At 49.4% G+C, this 19444-nt stretch overlaps 1 protein-coding gene across 6 annotated transcripts in view; it reads left to right on the plus strand.

Annotated features, from left to right (window-relative positions):
- Window positions 1-249: 249 nt before the first annotated feature.
- LOC147901104 (uncharacterized) overlaps window positions 250-19444 on the plus strand; it is a 119527-nt gene continuing 100332 nt past the window's right edge. For 5 of the 6 annotated variants that reach the window (XM_087376095.1, XM_087376097.1, XM_087376098.1 and 2 more), the window contains exon 1: window positions 250-382. In XM_087376095.1, coding sequence (XP_087232221.1) covers window positions 365-382 — 18 coding nt within the window. In that variant the 5' untranslated portion in view covers window positions 250-364. The other variant, XM_087376101.1, reaches the window with a different exon arrangement.

The following is a 19444-nucleotide window of genomic DNA, read 5'->3' on the forward strand; positions in this document are numbered from 1 at the left end:
GGATAGGCTTGAGCCAATCCCAACGCTTGGGCATTGCAATGCTCTGCTAGCAAGCCCTCAAGCAAGGCTACTCGAATCAGGAAAAATGCCACTCCAGCATTCCAACTTGCATGGGGAGTTGGAGTTTCGCGTTACTAGCGAGTGTGGGGAAGCTCTCTAAGTGAGGGCTAACCCTCCATGATTTCAATGCATGTGACCACGCTCTCTAAGGCATAATAGAGTGATTTCCATATGTGCCACTAAGTACGAGCATTCATTGTCCTAAGGTGCCTCTTTAGGAATTACACTGCCAGCGTCGAGTTGAACTCATCGAACAACATGGAATGCATCTGCACGACAGTTTAAATCATGCAAGTGACGTTGAATGGCAGCTTTAAATCATGTAAGTAAGATGGATGTGTCACTCAAATTTCATTCTGACCACTGAGCTCCGAGCTTCCGACCGTTCCTTGCGAAACCGTTCCTTGCGAAAATCGCCCAAATAAATTTGCAAACGTAGGATCAGGTCTGTTTTTTTCCTACAAGTCGACCTTCGTTTAATATCGTCCGACTAAGTCTAATATTAAGTTACTTGTCTTGAGGCATTGAATCGAAATCGAAGAGTGACATTTTGGTGGACATACTTGCCTGGACCATCGCTGGCACGACCGATTCACCAATGCTGCGATAACTCTATATATGCTGAGCTCAGTCGAGACGTTCTATGGATTTAACGCGTTAAGTGATTATCATTTACTCGAAAGCATACGGCTGTATCTGGTTTTTACATACGGCAAACACATACGGGTACAGAAGTATGCTTGGAGTATGGGTCAGCCCGTGGGGATGAATCATACGTGGCCCTAGTTTTACAATTATTAAATAAAGAGTGATATATTCCATTGAAAACAAATCATACAACAGGTGGGAGAGAAAGTACTCTATCCCTAGCCTCAATAATGTGGCAAAAAAGCCATGGAGGTGGTCTAAAATGCCACGACATCCCAAGGGGTCAAGTGAAAAAATAAAGAGCAGTCCCATGTCCTCATGAAGGATAGAAGTCTCCCACGAGCTGCCAAAAAAGTGCCTGTACACCTGTCCCACTGACTCCTAAGAGTGAAGATAATCTCTGCCCAAATGGAAGTGAGAGTGTCAGCGTCCATGCATAAATGGTCCCCAAGGACACAAGAACATCGCGAACACCATATCCGCCATAGGGTAATGCTGGAAATCACCTCCCAGGCTGACCCTGCAGCAGAAGTACGCATGGAATCCTGTGCTGGTACCGGTACCAAAAGTAAATCTTGCGGTTCCATGATGCTGGCCTCCGTGGGACCCCGTCTCTGGCGACGTTGCATGAAGAAACCGAGGTCTCCTGGCTCTGACTCAGAGAGAGTAAAGGCTCCAGATCCTCTCCCCCAAAGAGCAGCGCCCCACGTCATCAGAAAGAACTCAGATGTAACATATCAGAACAACTTGAAGATACCTGTCCATACCACTCTAGAGCTGGTGCAACTCCATAAACAATGCTTGCTAGATTTCTCCGCAAGCTGACAACGCATACCCATCTGCTAGAGCCAAGTACCCACAGGTATGCCCCTATGTATAGTGAGCCAAAGAAAGTAGGAGACTTTCCTGGCTCTACTGATGCCCCAAAAGTGAGTCCAGTAGCTCAGCAAGAGCTCTGCAGTAAGTCCCTGTGCGTGCCAATGCTGGGAGGCAGATGGAATGTGATGAGAGTCTCTCTGCTGAAGCCTGTAACCTGCCCTCGTTGAGTACTGGGGAAGAAAGAAAGAGGACGAACGCCTGCCACCGGAGCAGGCCATGCCCACTCACCTGGGTCCCAGTCAAGCTCCGTAAGAGGTCGACCCTGAAAAATCCAAAGTCTCCATCTAATATCCTCTGCAATGGTCAACCTGGAAGGATCTGTGGCTCATGCCTTACCCAAGCAACCAATGACCCTGACTCTCTGCCAAAGAAGCTCCTGACGATCCAGGGGCTGAGTGGGATACAATCTGTAAGAGGAGTCAGTCTCAAAATAAGTAAACGGTGCCGGTCCTAAGCGAACTCCAATACATAGCCCAGCCTCACTAAAACAACCTGACCAAGTAGAAATGGGATCAACATAGGCTGGATCTGTAAGTACATCCCTCCACTCCTGAGGAATAGCTCTCATGATCAGTAATCTGGTGGCAGCAATCTGTCTAAGTGGCCCATGTCTATCTCTGATCACCTCCTCTGACATCTCTACACCTTCCCTGAACCAATCTCCGACTGTCACAACCCCCTGAGCATGCCATCTGGCCAAGGGAGTCCTAAGTTCTGTACTAAGGGAAGATCCCTGGTACCAAACTAGGGGGTTATGGTAAAGTGGCTGTCGGGCAATTTCCTCTCTGGAGGAGGGAACTGCTCTGATGAGGTGCTGTTGAAAAAGATCCCATATCTGAACAAGCCTTTTCACAAGTGGTGAGGAAGGCTGAGAATGCTGGTCCGTCAGGAAGATCCAACTGACTCTACCTACCCACTGACCTGCTGCTCTGGGGGTGCACTGGTGAATCCCATGCAGTAGGAACTGCTTCCACGGCTGATCTCCTGGAGTCAAACCTCTAACAAGAAGTTTGACTAAAAGGGCTCTGCTTTGCATCTCCGGATCAAGAACCCCAAGTCCTCCCTGCGAGAAAGGTAAAGTGATAGTATCCCATGAAACTCTGGCCCTAGTGTCCTCAGAACCATCCCCACCACTCCACAGAAAGTTCCGAAGCAATCTCCTCACCTGACGAATCGAGTCAGCATGAAAGCACCAACATGACGCAACATACCACATAGTCGCTAGTAGAACCTGGTTGAGTACCAGCACTCTTCCGACCAAAGAGAGTCTAGCCGTATTCCAGTAGGCTAGCTTTCTTCGGATACTCTCAAGAACTAGGGCAAATTGTTGCGTCGGGGACACCTTGATGCCAACGTGGAAGCCTAGATATCTCGTGGAGGTGCCTCTGGGTATCCATACAAAGCCTCTGTCTCCTCCCCGTGCTGGGGTATCCTGCTGAGCTCCAGTCCAGATGCCTTTTGATTTGTTCCAATTGACAAGTCCTCCTGAGGCTAGGCAGAACTTGTCAATTGCATCCGCAGCAGTAGCAAGACTATATGCATCTCCTCTGACTGTCAGTGCCGTATCATCAGCAAACTCAGTGTCCAGAAGCTCCTGCTCCTGCCGGATAGGCAGATGAAGGCCCAAAGTGCCATGACTGGTAGCTTGCATAAAGTATCCCATAGCCTCCGCTACGAAAAGGAAAAGGTAAGGTGCGAGCGGGCATCCCTGTTGTACCGATCTGGATAGCTGAAAAGCCGGTCCTCTGCCTCCACAGACCACCATCCTGCTAGAAGAGTGAGAGTAAAGTGAGGAGACCCATAAAATCCATCTATCACTGAAGCCTAGCCTCCTCATAGTGCCCTCCAAGAAACCTCAGTCCACCCTGTCATAGGCCTTCTCAAAATCGAGAAGGAGAATTGCAATCTCTTGCTGACTCTCCTTGGCCTAGTGAGTGGCCTCCCAAAAAGTGAAGATATTATCCAAGATACTCCTATCTTGGACAAATCCTGTCTGAGTAGCTCTGATGATATCTAGCAGCATAGGCTTTAAACGAAGGGCCAAGGTCTTCGCCAGGATCTTATAGGCTGTCCCTAAAAGTGTAATGGGTCTCCAATTACGTAGGACTGTCTTGTCTCCCCCTTTCGGGATGAGACAAATCATACCTGTACATAATGCCTCACCCAAAGATCTTGTATCGAGAGCCTCTGAAAAGACAGAAAGTAGATGAGGTCCAATCGTATCCCAGAGAGCTCTAAAAAGAAGGGGCGACAGACCGTCCTCCCTCGGGCATCTGTCTCTGGGCAGCTCATGTAACGCATCTGTGATCTCCAGGAGTGATAGCGGGCTATCCAAAACATGACTCATCCTGTCTGAGACCATCTGGGGGACATGACTCCAAATCTCCTCTCTGGCTCTGATCATCTCCTCGGTGATTGGATCGGCGGTGTAAAGAGTGGAATAGAAATCAGAAGTGATCTCAACAAGATGATGAGGATCCGTCTGAAGAGACCCGGCCTCATCCACAAGTCTACGAAGACTGTCTGAAGAGTATCTCTGACCCACTGCCCTGAAGAACTCTCTAGAGCATCTATCCCCCTTCTGTATCCAGAAGGTCTGCTGGGAGTAAAACCTAAACTGGGCCCTCCTGCCCTGAATCTCCTCTAGTCTCTCATGAGCCTCTGAAAGTTGCCCTTTGATGAAAAGAGAATGAGGAAAGCTCTGAATCAATCTCTAAAGTCTGGATACCTCCGCTCTTGCGTTCCGATCTCTGATTCTGAGCTTTTCCTTCTCCTCTTTTGCCCTCAACTGGCAGGCCATGCTGACTCTAGCCAAAGCCCCCTCTACCCACATCAACCAGCCCTGATCCTCAGGAGTGTCCTCTGTCAACCAAGCCTCTCTCAACCGTTCCACGAACTCTGTGTCCTGAAAAACAAAGTCCGGAACTCTCACAAAGCCTGTGCTCTCCAATCGAGAGGTAGGGAGAATCTGTAATAGGACTGGAGCATGGTCAGATAAAACATAACCCGGGCGGATCCCAATCTGTCCTCCTCTGGCCTGGCCCTAATGGCCAATATAAAACCTGTCAAGCCTAGCCAAAGAGAGAGAGCCATGGAAAACCCCAGACCAAGAGAACTGAAGACTATCAGCCAAGTGACGAAAGTCGTCCAATCGAGCTGCATCATGAAGTCCAGCATGCAAAACAAAACTATCCCACTCCACTCTCTCCCTATCAGAAAGTCCACCCTCTGTCTGGCCCGACTTGTCTTCAGAGAATTCATCCATGTTGATATCTCCTCCAACAATCCAGGTGTCTGCCTGAGGAAGGGACTCTCTGAGCTGTCTCCAAAATGCACGTCTGCGGGCTGGATCCGTGGGAGCGTACACATTGAGAACACCAACTGCTGTGCTCTCAATCTGAAGAATAACATAGCATGCCCTGCTCTCCACTAGTGTACCCTCTTGGGTGATCTCTGGGGCCCACCTGGCTGAAACTAAAATGCAGACTCCTCCCCTCGTACCATCCGCTGGGCTCCAATATGTCCGGCTCTGTCCTTTGAGTAAGGATCTGCATTTGTCAATCCTGTCCTGGGAGAGCTTATGCTCTTGGATAAGCACAATGTCTGGAGGGGACCCTGAGGAAATAAATCGAAGGGAGTCCCTAAGCAACTGCAATCTAGGAACTCCGGATCTACGACCATCTGCATCTGAAATAAATCTGCGGCCGTTCAGTCCTCTCACATTCCAAGAAATGATGGACAGCCTAGACATCGGATGGAAGTGATGGGATGCCAGTGGCAATGGCACAAATGACTCTCTCTGACTGCGCAATCCAAAGTCGGTCTCTGATCAAGCTCCAAATCTGCCCCAACTCATGTAAAATGGCTCCATCCAAGGGAATAATACTCTGGCACGAACTGAGGAGCTGAAAGTCAAACCAACCAGCACTCCTGGGCAAATCAAAGTCTCCCTGAACCTCAAAGAACAGAAACAAAAAGGCCCTGCCACTGAAGCCAGGTCGAAGAGTCCTAGGGCAAAAATGAATCTGCGAGCCGACAATATGGTGAACCGATGAAAACTAAGTCATGCTCAAAAGCTGTCTGTCAATCTCGCTGTCAAGTAGCTCAGCTGACCAGCTTTCGTTTCCCTGAGAATGAAAGCTGCCTGTGGAGAAATGAAGAATGTGTCCCTCTCTGGATAGAGTAACAGATCCCAAGTATTCCTCTACCTCCTCTGACCGTCGACAAAATACTGGGAGAAGTTCCAATCCAGTGAGGGAGTCTGTAGAGACCCCTCGAGCCAAAAAGGACCAAAACTCAATGGGCAGATCTCTGTTAACCATCCTGGGGTCAGGTCTAGGAGTGAGAAGAGCTGAAAAAGGCTGAGCCGTCCTAACTCTACACCTGGAATAGGTGAGAGGGAGAGGAAGAATCTGCGACGAAGTGCCTGTACGCAAGGGTGCCTGTTAGGGTACTGAGCGAAATCTGTGACCGCACTCGCAAAAGATCTGGATAAACCAGGAGTGAAAAGCTGCGAGGACGAGGCTGTACTGGGAGGGGTGTTTGAGAGGACGCTCCTCATAGCAACAAAAGAAGGTACTGTACGACAGAGAAGAGAGAGATGTCTCGAGGGAACCTCATACAGGCGCATGAGATCTTGGGACGGGCTGTGACTCTGACCTGTGTCGTGAAATACCTCTCTCTCACTGGACTGCTGTGAAGAGGCATCCATCACCGTGTCCGCAGCCTGAGCAGTCTCCTGCTGGATAACTGTCTCAGAAACCAATAAATGAACCTCCGGGGTAGAAGTGTCAAGAGTCATCAAATCCTGAGCTACTGTCTCCTGCACAGTGTGAGGCCCTGCCTGCGGACGGTCCTCTGCATCTCCCCTTTCCGGGGTCTCCTGCACGTGTCTCAACTCCCTGAGCTACCATCTCCTGCGCAGTGTCAAGACCTGCGTGCGGATGGTCCTCTGTATCTACCCTTTCCGGGGTCTCCTGCACATGTGTCTCAACTCTCTGCCAACTGTGAGCTCGTACTTGGGGCTGCTCGTACCGCTGACTCTCCCTCTGTCTCCGTCTCCTCCGAGCTCTCCGTGAAAGCTGTTCCGCTGGAGGCACTGGAGGCTCCCCCAAAAAAGTCTCCTCTCGCTCTGTTGAATGAGTCGAAGCAGGCTCAGAGGCCCCTGGAGGCTGCTCATACTGTTGACTCTCCCTCTGTCTCCGTCTCCTCCGAGCTCTCTGTGAAATCTGTTCCGCTGGAGGCACCTCCAAGTCCTCTGAGTTCACTGGAGGCTCCCCCAGAGGAATCTCCTCTCGCTCTGCTGAATGAGTCGAAGCAGGCTCAGAGACCCCTGGAGGCTGAGCTGTAGGTTTTGGGTCACTTGGAGGATGAGATGTATCCGGAGTCTCTGATCGATGCCGACAACTGGGGCAATCCCTAATAAAGTGACCTCTCTTCCGACAGAAAAGACACTGATAAGTAAGACCCTCGTACTAAACCCTCTGCTACATCTGGACCCCATCTCCAGTGGAGTACGAAATCAAAGTAGGCAAAGGTCGAGGAGGGGGGAAATCTAAAATGAGTTTGACCCTCGTAACCCCTGTGCCAGTAAGTGATTGAGCATAGGAAAGTCTAGCACCTGAAGGGATGACTGTACCTGCCACACTAGCCATATGCTCCACAGCTCTGTGACAAGAGCTGACCTCATCAGGAAGTCTAGGGAAAAGGATCCAAAAGGAGACCTGTCTCGGTCTAGGGGAAGTAGAACTGAAGTGCTTCCGCCAAGGCCACAAATGGATGACTCTGCTGTGAAACTGAATCGGTGAGCTCATAAGTACTCTTTGAGCCTGCTCTGCAGACTGAAGGCCAAAAGAAAAGTACCCTCTGCCAAGCAATTGGAAAACCGTAACTGAGACACCCAAAGAGGCCATGCTGGTGTACACCCAATCACGTAACTGTTGGCCTCTACCGGGTAGAAAGCCAATGATGTGTGTCGAACGAAAACCCTCCTCTGCTACCTCAATCATCTGCACAATGTCGGGAGGAAAAGAAACTGTGACTTCAATCTCCTCAGGTTCGGCGACGGGAGTGGCATTAATGTCCTCCATTGTCTCAGCTTACGCTGTCCTGAGGGCAGGAGCTACCTCTGCTGAAAATACCCACCAAGAACTCGCAACCAACCACAAGTATATCCCCAAAGAAACCTGTAAAAAGAAAGCTCCGATCTTCAGCCTGCGTGTGATGCAAACAGGTCGCTCAGTGCTGAAGCAGACAGCTCCGCCAATGCCTGGAAACAGCCCAGGATCTCAGCTCCCCGGAACACGAGGCGAACAGTCCCGGAGAGGGCCCTGAAAGTGCCTAACCTGAAGCAAGGGAGGGGCAGGCAATCAGCAAGGGAGAGGGCCTGAAAGGCGGCCTGGCGCGGCCAGGACAGCAGGCTGAAGGGGGGGGCGCGAAAATCAGGCTGAAGTGGGGGGCGACCTGAGCAGGACGCTGCCTAGGGGGCCTGCGCGACCGAGGCAACAGGGCGCAGGGCCAAAGGCCTGCGCGGCCGAGGCAACAGGGCACAGGTGACCTGTGAGCTGGCGCTGCCAAGGGGCCTGCGCGGCCAGGCAGCTAGGGAGCGGGGGCTGCCAAGGTGCCTGCGCGGCCAGGCAGCTAGTGAGCGGGGGCTGCCAAGGGGCCTGCGCGGCCAGGCAGCTAGGGAGCGGGGGCTGCCAAGGGGCCTGCACGGCCAGGCAGCTAGGGAGCAGGGGCTGGGCGGGCAGCAGACAGGCAGCAGCAGCTCCTCCTACGAACATTCACACTCTGCCTTACAATTATTGCTATTGGAATCCGATGCTTGATTGGGAACTATAGTTTGTGAATCCTTAATTTTGGCCCTAGTTTTACCATATACATTGCACACATTTTGATAGAGAGTTACAGAACTTTCAATTTCAAACTTTGAATTGTAACTTGTATTAATTGTAACGTAATGGAAGAATCCAGACTCGAAGTCTTTGATACATATTACATATTACATAAAGTAATGGAAGAGCTCAGAGTCTTTGATACATATTACATAGTGATAGATTAATCATCAAGTTGCACAATGCAGGGACGCACCGTGGGGTCTGGACAGTGGCACTTTAACATATAATCTGTAGACACAAGATAGTAGGCAGGTACTACATCAAAACATCAAAGAAAAGGCTGAGATCTATAAGAAAGGCTGCCAGCCTAGAAAATGCATCATCACTAATGAGGCTCAAAACTCTTGACCATCATCATCATCAGCATCAGTGCCATCCTTCTCCTCACCATCCTCACTATCTTGCATTTGCGTTGACATAGGACTCCAAAAGACTAGAGCTGCTTGAAGTTGCAGCAGCACCCGTCCTTCTTGTAACAAGAGGGGCCTCTGTAATCTCTTGCAAAGCAAGCAGCCTCTCATCATCCTTCTCCTTGTTGATCATATCTAAAATTACTTCTATCTTCTCAAATCCCCTCTCCTTGATTTTGGAGATGAGACGCAAATTAGTATGGGTGTATACTAATTTCTCTGTATTCTTTGGAAGCACCGTATTCCTTGTTTTAGTTTGGATAAGAGAGAATCTGCTCCAATTTCGCTCACATGGAGAAGCACACGTGCCTTGCGAGAGCACTCGAAGAGGCAACTATTGTAATTTTGGTGTGTGAGCGCCAAACATCTTCCACCATTTCAGCGCTTGGTGCATCCTTTTTTCATCCTTCGCAATTGCACGAGCAAATGTGCTCGACATGGACTTCTAAATATCTAACTCATCACATAAGCTGCCTAGCTCTCAACATCATGCTTTGTATCTCGCTCTATAAACATCCATCCACCCATCATGCACCTCCTTGTCACCGTTTGGATTTTTCTCTCTCCAAATATGATGGAGAACAAAAGCTGTTGCATGCAATGGAGAGTGAATCATATCCCACCTATCAACACACAAGGGTCTGACATCAGCCAACTTTGAGGAGTCAATCCCATTTATAGTTTGTATCTTCTCCACCATTCAATCAGTGAGCTCGTATACAAGCCCATGGTAGTCCCTTCCCTATCTGACAGGTGAAGGATCTTCAAAATTAGTACACGTATCTTCACAATGACTCTTGCATCTTGCCAAGATGAAGCACCCAATTCAATGGAAGACCCCTGTTGTGCTTTCACAGTGTGTGACACCTTCCTGCAATACTCATCATTGACAACCATGTGGTGCAATTCATTGGTGTGCTAACATGATAAACATGTAAGCAAACCGAGTTTGTGCAGGTTTCACCAATTTCTTTTTGCTGAAAGCTCTATAGATTGCTAACATGGTGTGCTTCCAAGTAACAAATGTCACAATCATGTTAGCATATGCCAATGCTGGCTTCACCCTAATGGCATGCACATCTAGTATAGAAAATATGGGGCCACTCTTCCTCCAATAATTCTCTTGCACGCACTTAGCTAGATGCATTTTCCATGTACAGTAGTTAGTTGCATTTTCCATGCACATAGATGCATTTTCCATGCACACTTGCACCACATTATCAGTCCCAACATTAAGAATGGCATGTTTCAATATCCCAAAATGTAGCCCTTGACTTATACTGTCCACTTGTATCCATTGACTTCAAGAAGGGTGAAACAAAATTACATGAAACCATATATTTATGATAGGCCGAGTGTCGGACCAACCTCATTATTTAGCTCCTTCATCTGCAAAAGTTTGTAAGATGGGGGCTTGAAGCTAGGCCCAACTTGGCCAATTGCATGAACCAATTCTAAAAAATAAGGGCTCCTCACTTTGTAGTGAGGAAGGTTCTCTGCAAAGAAAAAGCGACAGAGAGCAATGTAGGATTCCTTCGTGTCTATGACTCACATGCCTTAGCTAAGGCTCCCTTTGACAACTTCTGTTTCTTTTGTTTTGGCTCATGTGCACATGCACTTGCACTTGCATGATACATATTCTCCAAGGTATCCCAAGCTAGCTTGGAAGTCCTTCGGGAACGGATATGACGTATGATGAACCTCTTAACACACAAGGCAATGTCTGACAAAGCTTGGGCATTTGTAGCATCTCATCTCCTCTAATCCTTAGTAGGGGCAGCAGGTGCAGTTGGTGCAACTGGCCTCACCTGAGCTTCTGTCCATCTCGTGGATTACCTTGCTGAGGTATACTAGGAGCAGTGATTACATCTCCTGAATGGGAATCTTCACTAGTAACAAAACCCCATAGACTCTTTGCAACCAACATATTCTTTACCATAAAGCACCACATGAATAATTGGTGCAGACTGGTCGGCCAGTCTGTAACAGGCTGGTCGGTTTTTTTGCCAGCCCCCTTGGGGCCTATAAAAGGAGAGGCCTTGGGCCTCATTTCACATCCAACTATCCAGCTTCCAGCAGATCCAGGGCAGAAAGGAGCAGCAGGAAGCCACCCTCTGGACCTACATTCAGGAGGATAGAGAGGTACTTGAAGGGCTGCAGACTTAGCCAGGAAAGGGCTGGGACCTTGGCTGTCATCTAGGGCAGTAAGGTGCTGAGATCACTATACCTTCTGGAGCAGCCATTCATGAGCAGATTGGAGCAGTGGAACAGGGATCTGTGTGCTGCAGACAAAGCTTGGCAGGGGCTGCCCACCTAGGTTGATTCACAGGCAGTAAGGTGGAGAAGAACACACTAGACGGAAAGTCTACAGACGCTCAAGGTGGAGCACGCGGGCTCGAGTCTAGAGATAGCCAGCAGATAGGAGAAGGACCTTTTGGTAAGATCAGAGGACCACACCATTGGTGGGACTCTGGATCTATCTCTTTTGTATTGTGTCCATAGTTGTGGACGGAAATATATATTTTGGTGGTTTCTCTATCTGGTTGGTTCATTGTCTATTGATGAGTCTGCACACCTATTGTATGCACATAAGTAAAGAAGTTTGTGATTCCACACCCACACCGCACACTGTGTGAGCTCCTGGGCATTACTATAAGTCTTCCGCTGCGTGTACCCTCTGTTGGGTCATTTCTAACATGGTATCAGAGCCCAAGTAGGAGGCTCACAGGTGTGGGAGCCTGAAGGCAGGGACCTTGCTGAAGGACGACCCTGATTCATAAGCTCTAGGGAATCGACTTCCACGACTGGAGGATTGTACCCTTGCGAGAAGGAGGGTGACTCAGGTTCAGTCAGGTGCGTTCAGAGTTCTGGTTTACTGAAATTGAGTTTGGTTGACTTTACTGTGTGGTATAAACAGCAGAGATGTCGACCTCTACAGCCTCTTCAGCCCTTGCTTTCCCTTCCTCCTCCCCCAGTTTTCTCTCTTTCACTATCCCTAATTTTGGAGAGTCTGGGAACCTGGACGGGACTAATTACCCGATCTGGAAAGTGAAGATCCGGAGTCATTTAGTGGCTCGGAAGTTGTGGAAGCTGACCACGGGAGAGGAGTCGAAGCCGGAGGACATGGTGGACAGTAAAGGGGAGGTACTCATGGCAGTAGACAGAGAGGAGCTTGAAGCTTGGGAAGAAAGAGATGCCCATGCCCTGGTAATAATCATAGGGACTACGGTGGACTCCGTTCTTCTGCATATCCAACTGGCCGAGACGTCAGTAGAGGCATGGGCCACCCTGAAAGATCTGTACGAAACAGGCAACACCTCCTGGATTGTGCTTCTTCAGCATCAACTCTACAATCTTGATATGGAAGAAGGAGATACGGTACATAGCCATTTGACGAAGGTCAAGGTGGTGAGGGATTAGCTGGCAGCAATTGGTGAGAAGACAGACTCATGCCATCTGGCCTTGATGGTATTGAGGAGACTGCCTCGGAGTTTCAAGAGCTTTGTTACGGCTGTGACAGTAGGATAGAGGACCAAACCTTTGACGTTTGAGGAGTTGTGTCCATTACTGCTACAGGAGGAAGCTCGGGAGAAGCTCTACAACGAGGATAAAGATGACAAGGCGATGCTAGTGAAGGATTCCGCTGGCAAAGGAAAGGGCAAGCCTAACGGTAGCAAGTCCAAGAAAGACGACTCTGACGACGAGGGGACTTCGAAGAGGAAGCACAAGAAGAAGTGTTTCTATTGTGATACGCCCGGACATTTTGCAAAGGATTGCAGAAAGAAAAAGGCGGATCTGAAAAACAAACAGGTGTCTGACTCAGATTCAGAGGGAAAGACCAAAGCAAATGTGGTAATCGAAGAGTTGTTCCTGGTGACATCACCGAGTGTTACCGAGGTTAGATATGTTGATCCAGAAATCACAGTAAGGATGTCTGACATAGAGATCTGGGTCGACGAGGAGTCAGATGCCTTTGTGAAGGTGAAGGACAGCATGGAGCGCTTGGTACCTTCCAGGTGTGTGGTTGTTGACACTGACACGAGGGTGGATTCCATGGAAAGCCCTGGGGTCTCATGGTCAGATGGATGCTGGATTTTAGAAGGGGACAGTACAGGATTACACAGGATCTTGGCGGGTGCCTCATTGAGGTACAGGGTTTGCTTTCAGAGCGAACATTCAGGCAGTACAACAGTCTGGTATGTATTTGATATTCAGCATTTGAGCCTTTATAGCATGCTGTGGAGAGATTCTGCTCTTCATTTGTCTCAGGTGATAAGAGATTGGAAGGAATTGGCCTTCTTCGAAGGCAGAAGGGGAAGTATTGGTGCTTCTTCAATTCTTGGACGCAGATTGCTAGAAGGTGATGGACAAAGAGTACTGAAGCCAGAAGAATACCTGCTTGAGAACTCAGCGAGAGTTCATGGTCCAGGTTATCTGGAAATATTCATTGGTTGCAGACCTTGCCAAAGGAAGGACGGGTTGAAACAGACCCTCAGAGCATGGTGCCTGGAAGACTCCAAGTTGTTCACTCATTATGAGGGGGACGACTGGAAGATTGTGACGGCTGGATTGCTCGAGTTCAGAGGCGGGAACGTGACTAAAGGAGGTGGTACCAGGAGGAGCTACCAAAGATGGACCTGTGTACCAGGATGGTGTGCGGAAGCGGAAGCGGAACTGGAACCGGATTTGGTGGAGCAGGAGCCACTGGATGAAAAGCCAGGAAAAGATTCCAACATCGAAGAGTTCCAGAGGACTACGACCAGGGAGTTACTCGAGCATCGTCATCGACGTGTTGGCATTGGGCTGAGATGTGTCGGTGAGAGGGGGTGTTGGAAAGTTCACCTCCCCATCTGTAAGCCCCCAAATGAGGAGAGCGTGGGGGAGGGAGACCTAGGGCAGAAGATGCCCAGAGAAGAAAGAGAGAGGGGGCTGCCACATGGGCAGCACCTCACAAGAGAAGAAGGCTGCAAAGGACGGAACTTGTGGAAGGAGCAGAAGGCGGGACAGCAAGCCGTAGATCTGACCTGGCAGGGCGTGATGACATCAGCAGTGTACGGCTCTGCACGGAACTGGGAGAGGGCCTGGCAGAGGCGCAGTTATGGCAGCATGTGCAGAAGGAAAAGTGGCTGTCATTGTGCAGGAGGGAGGCTGGATACCTGCCTTGAATGGAGGGCCAAAGGACCCTGAAAGTGTGGGCCAAAAGCCCTGGGGGGTGTGCCCTTTTAGGGCTGGACCAGCCACAGACTGGTCGGCCAGTCTGTAACAGGCTGGTCGGTTTTTTTGCCAGCCCCCTTGGGGCCTATAAAAGGAGAGGCTCTGGGCCTCATTTCACATCCAACTATCCAGCTTCCAGCAGATCCAGGGCAGAAAGGAGCAGCAGGAAGCCACCCTCTGGACCTACATTCAGGAGGATAGAGAGGTACTTGAAGGGCTGCAGACTTAGCCAGGAAAGGGCTGGGACCTTGGCTGTCATCTAGGGCAGCAAGGTGCTGAGATCACTATACCTTCTGGAGCAGCCATTCACGAGCAGATTGGAGCAGTGGAACAGGGATCTGTGTGCTGCAGACAAAGCTTGGCAGGGGCTGCCCACCTAGGCTGATTCACAGGCAGTAAGGTGGAGAAGAACACACTAGACGGAAAGTCTACAGACGCTCAAGGTGGAGCACGCGGGCTCGAGTCTAGAGATAGCCAACAGATAGGAGAAGGACCTTTTGGTAAGATCAGAGGACCACACCATTGGTGGGACTCTGGATTTATCTCTTTTGTATTGTGTCCATAGTTGTGGACGGAAATATATATTTTGGTGGTTTCTCTATCTGGTTGGTTCATTGTCTATTGATGAGTCTGCACACCTATTGTATGCACATAAGTAAAGAAGTTTGTGATTCCACACCCACACCGCACACTGTGTGAGCTCCTGGGCATTACTGTAAGTCTTCCGCTGCGTGTACCCTCTGTTGGGTCATTTCTAACACTCCTCATGCGAGAGCTTACGTATGGGGAGGTAACTTTTCCAACACCCCCTCCCACCAACACATCTTGGCCCCATGCCAAGTCATCGATGAAGATGCTCTAGTACCTCCTGTGGCGTAGCCCTCTAGAATAGTGGTGTCGATGTAGATTCCTAGCTTTTCAACCAGTGGCTTCTGCTCCACCAGGTCTAGCAAACCATCATGGTACACAAGTCCATCCAAGGTAGCACCAGATGGCACCACCACCTTTAATCACGTACCTGCCTTCGAACTCAAGCAATCCAAATGCTACCATCTTCCAGTTGTCCCCCTCATAATGAGTAGATGGCTGTCTCCCAAGCACCATGCTCGTAAGGTCTGCTTCAACCCGTCCTTCCTCTGGCAAGGTCTGCAACAAAAGAACCATCTCGAGAAATGATATCCCAAGAATGTCTCCAAACAACCGACCATACCTCCCATTGAGGCTCTCGAGCAAGTACCCTAGTACACCTTGTCCATGATCACCTTCTAGCAATCTACTTCTGAGATTTGAAGAAGCACCCACACTTCCCCTTCTGCCTTCTAGGAAGGCACTTTCCTTCCAATCTTGCATTTCCTGAGACACAGGAAAAGTAGATTCTTCCCACAACATGCTATAAAGGCTCAAATCAACGACATAAAGTACATACTAGAATGCCTTCGTGCTTGTCTGCTTGCTTTGAAAGCAAACCATCTACTTCATGGAGGCACATTCAAATTCCCTGTGTAGTCTTGTAATGCCCCCTTCTAAACCATAGCATCCATCTGACCCTGAAACCCTAGGCCACTCCATGGAATCCCCCCTTATGTTATACTATCAACGAAGCACCTGGAAGAGTCCAAGCATTCCATGCTTTCCTTCACCTTCTCAAAGGTTTCCGACACCTCATCTACCCACATTTAATATCAGACATCCTCACTAAGACTCCTAAATCTGCATATCTTACCTTAGTTAACACTCGGGGATGTCACCAAGAATAATGGTTCATTGACTACCACATTGGACTTCCCTGAATCTGAGATGTATCCTTTCTGCGTGTAGCAGGAGATAGACTATTTTCACTCTCTCTCCTGTTCAATACTAACTGCAACTGCAAGATGATGCACTCAATACACAAAGTGATCTGTGGATGTGAGTGAGAGAATCAGAGGGTAGTGGACCTCTGAAGAGGAAATAGATACAACTGAATAATGAATGCCCAAAGGGCTGAATACAACTGTATGAAGGGGCTGAAACCCTCATTGCAAAACTGGAAGACTAGACTACCTAGAGGAGGTGAATCCTCACTAGATCCCTGAAGAGGCTGAGGCTACCTTGCTAGTCTGCTGCGGGGAGGCTCGACTCTGCTGCTCTGAAGGCTTGAAGACCTGAGAAGTGGATGAAGAATGAGGGCCAGAGGCTGATAGGTCAGCCTGGCCAACTTGGTCAACGATCAGTCATTGACCTTGGTCGGCTAGTCAACGTCGATTGCCGACCAGGTCGGCCAAAAAGTCAATGCTGACAAAAAAGGAACGCGTTGACTTTTGATGAAAAAGTCAACTCTACATTTTCTGGCCTGCGATGAGGTGGCATTGACTTCCCATTGATTGTGTGCTGATTGCTGATTGCTCAGGACTGCCTGAGTGGCTGTATGGACGCCTACGTGGCCGTTGACCTGGCTACTTGCGTTGGCACCAGCTGGCGTGTGGATGCGTGTGACATCCCCTTCTGCTGAAACTCGAACTAGGGTACGAAAGGGACTTCCCATCGTGTTGACGGAGGTGTGTTGACGGAGGTGACTGTCTGTGGTATACTTGGATGATAAATCCTGATCCGAATGCCTGGTTCCTGAATCCGAAAATGGTTGCTGAACTCATGAATCCTGATCTGCAAGTACTGAATGCTTGGATTTGGTGCTAACTTCTGGTATGGATATTTGCTGTGGGTTAATATTCCAGGATGAGGCTCCTTGTGGTTTTCTACGGTGCATATAGGTGATAGGGACAGAGGAAGACTGGGTTTGAGAGAGGCATCCCGGTCTTGGTGTAACCCTGTTGCTTGCTGTAATACTATACCTTGCTGTAATATATTGTTGGCGCAAGCCTCAAACCCCTTGAATGACTGATATCAAAGGTCGAGGTGGAATACCCTTGCTCCAATAGATGAACTTGGACCCATGGCCTGGGATTTTGACATCCAAGCCTTGGTGTTGATAATTTGGTCGGACTTCGAACTGGTGCCACCATCGTGCTCCCAAGATGACGTCCACTGCCTGAGTAGGTGCGACCCTGAGTGGCCGACTGTGTACCCACCTTGAGATCTTCAAAGTGGCTACAGCTACCTGCATGTTGCTCTCTATTTGATGCCCTGGAAATGTACCATTCAAGGTCATTAGTTCCAATGGCGTAAGAGGAAACTGAGCCTTTTGAGCTGCTTTGGTGGAGATGATGTCCTTGGAACTGCCTGAGTCTGCCAGGATAAGGACCTTTTGACCACCGACCTGTTCATAAAACTGGAACATATAGGGAGACTGGCGAGGCTTCCCCTTCTGCTGAGCTTCAAGCTCCTAGATGACTACTGAGGTTGTCCCTGTAGTTTGTTGTTCATCATCCTCAATGACTACTGAGGTTGTTGAAGCTGTTGCTGAACCACTTGACGCGGCTCCTGCTATTAGAAGCTTCTGGTAATGCCGGCAATCTTTCTTATTATGGCTTGGCACATGACAATGGAAGCATCGATTCTCCTTGGCATAGAGTGCTCGTGTCGTTGTATCCAAGTACCCACCATAGCCATTGCTATCCTTCGCCATCCAGCTCTTCTTCTTCTGCCCATTACCACCATCACGTGGTGTGGAATCCTAGGACTTCTTACTGTTGATGTGCTTGGATCCTTGACCCTTGTGCATGAGCTCAAAATTCTGAGCAAGCTCATATGCACGCTCATAATCCTGTGGCGTGAAACTTCTGACATACCACCGGATGTCTATACGCAGCCCATGGAGAAATTTGCTCAGCTTCTGATTGTCCTCCAATTGCAATTGTATAAACACCTGAGCGAACTTATTAGCATAATGGTTCTCCGTCTCGGTGTCTCCTTGGCGTAGCTCGTAGAACTGACTCTGGAGCCTGTCCAGGTATTGTGGTGGCAGGAACCGTGATCAAAGATCTTTCACGAATTCCGTCCAGTTGTATAGAGGTGTCTCCTCGTCTGCATCATAGTGGTCCTTTTGCCACTTGAGCCACTAGGTGACCACCTCGCCTGTGAGGTGCATGGATGCTAGGATGCACCGCTCGTTGGGCATCACTGAAGAATAACTTTCGAACTGATTGAGCCATGAAGTCAACACTAAGGGTTCCTGCTTACCATCGTACCGTGTGAAGTTGGAAAAGAAGGCTTGGCTGGAGGTGGAAGTCTCTCCTTTTCTCCCCCCTCTGGTCGAAGTAGAGAAATGAGAAGCTGCCGATCCTGTTCTTCCTTCTTCTCTCGAGCAGTACGTTCTCGGAGCTCATGGGCCTCCTGAGCCTCGTGGTCCCAGAGTTCCTTGGCTTCTTGAGCCTCTCGATCGTGTTCGTCTTTTGCTTCCCGAGCTGCCCTTTTGGCTTCTCGAGCTTCCCGATCGCGTTCTTCTTTTGCTTCTTGAGCTTCCCGATTGCGTTCTTCTGTTGCTTCCCGAGCCTCCCAATCGTGTTCTTCTTTTGCCTCCCGAGCTAGCCTTTCACGCTCTTTGGCGACCTGCTCACAATCTTCTCGCATCTCCTGAAGCTGGGTCATGCAGGTGAAGAGAGCCTCGGACCGTTGTTGCTGCATCTGCATCATAGCGTGCAACATGGCTGTCATGGCAGACATGGAAGTGTCTGCAGGGTTCTGTGGTGGTGGAGGCACTGAACCCTCCCCCCCTGTGTTGGACTGCTCACTGGTGCTCATGGTGTCCTTACCGGATCTTGTGTGGACCTTAAACGGTGGGGCTGTACCTGACTGAACAGATCCCCCTGACTTCTGGAAATGAACTTTCCCCTCACGCCGCAAGGTGTAAAGACCTACGGGTGAAGACGGGAGCCGGCCCGATGCACGATGAAGTAAGGGAGGGAGCAACTAATGGAGTATGGTACTACCACTAGTCCGCGGTAGAAACAAAACACCAAAAAAAAAGAAAAAAAGGATAACCCTCTGTCTCAGGAAAGAATCTGAAGGTCTGATACCAATGTAGCGTGAGATAGACTATCCTCACTCTATCTCCTGCTCAATACTAACTGCAACTGGAAGATGATGCACTCAATACACAAAGTGAGCTGTGGATGTGAGAGAGAATCAGAGGGAGAGAATGTAGTGGACCTCCGAAGAGGAAATAGATACAACTGAATAATGAATGCCCAAAGGGCTGAAAACAACTGTATGAAGGGGCTGAAACCCTCACTGCAAAATTGGAAGACTAGACTACCTAGAGGAGGTGAATCCTCACTAGATCCTTGAAGAGGCTGAGGCTACCCTGCTGGTCTGCTATGGGGAGGCTTGACTCTGCTGCTCTGAAGGCTTGAAGGCCTGAGAAGTGGATGAAGAATGAGGGCCAGAGGCTGCCCTTTT

This window comes from Dipteris shenzhenensis, chromosome 6, assembly GCF_047967505.1.
Source record: "Dipteris shenzhenensis isolate YYH24624 ecotype China chromosome 6, Dip_SZ_1.0, whole genome shotgun sequence".
Taxonomy (NCBI): Eukaryota; Viridiplantae; Streptophyta; class Polypodiopsida; order Gleicheniales; family Dipteridaceae; genus Dipteris; species Dipteris shenzhenensis.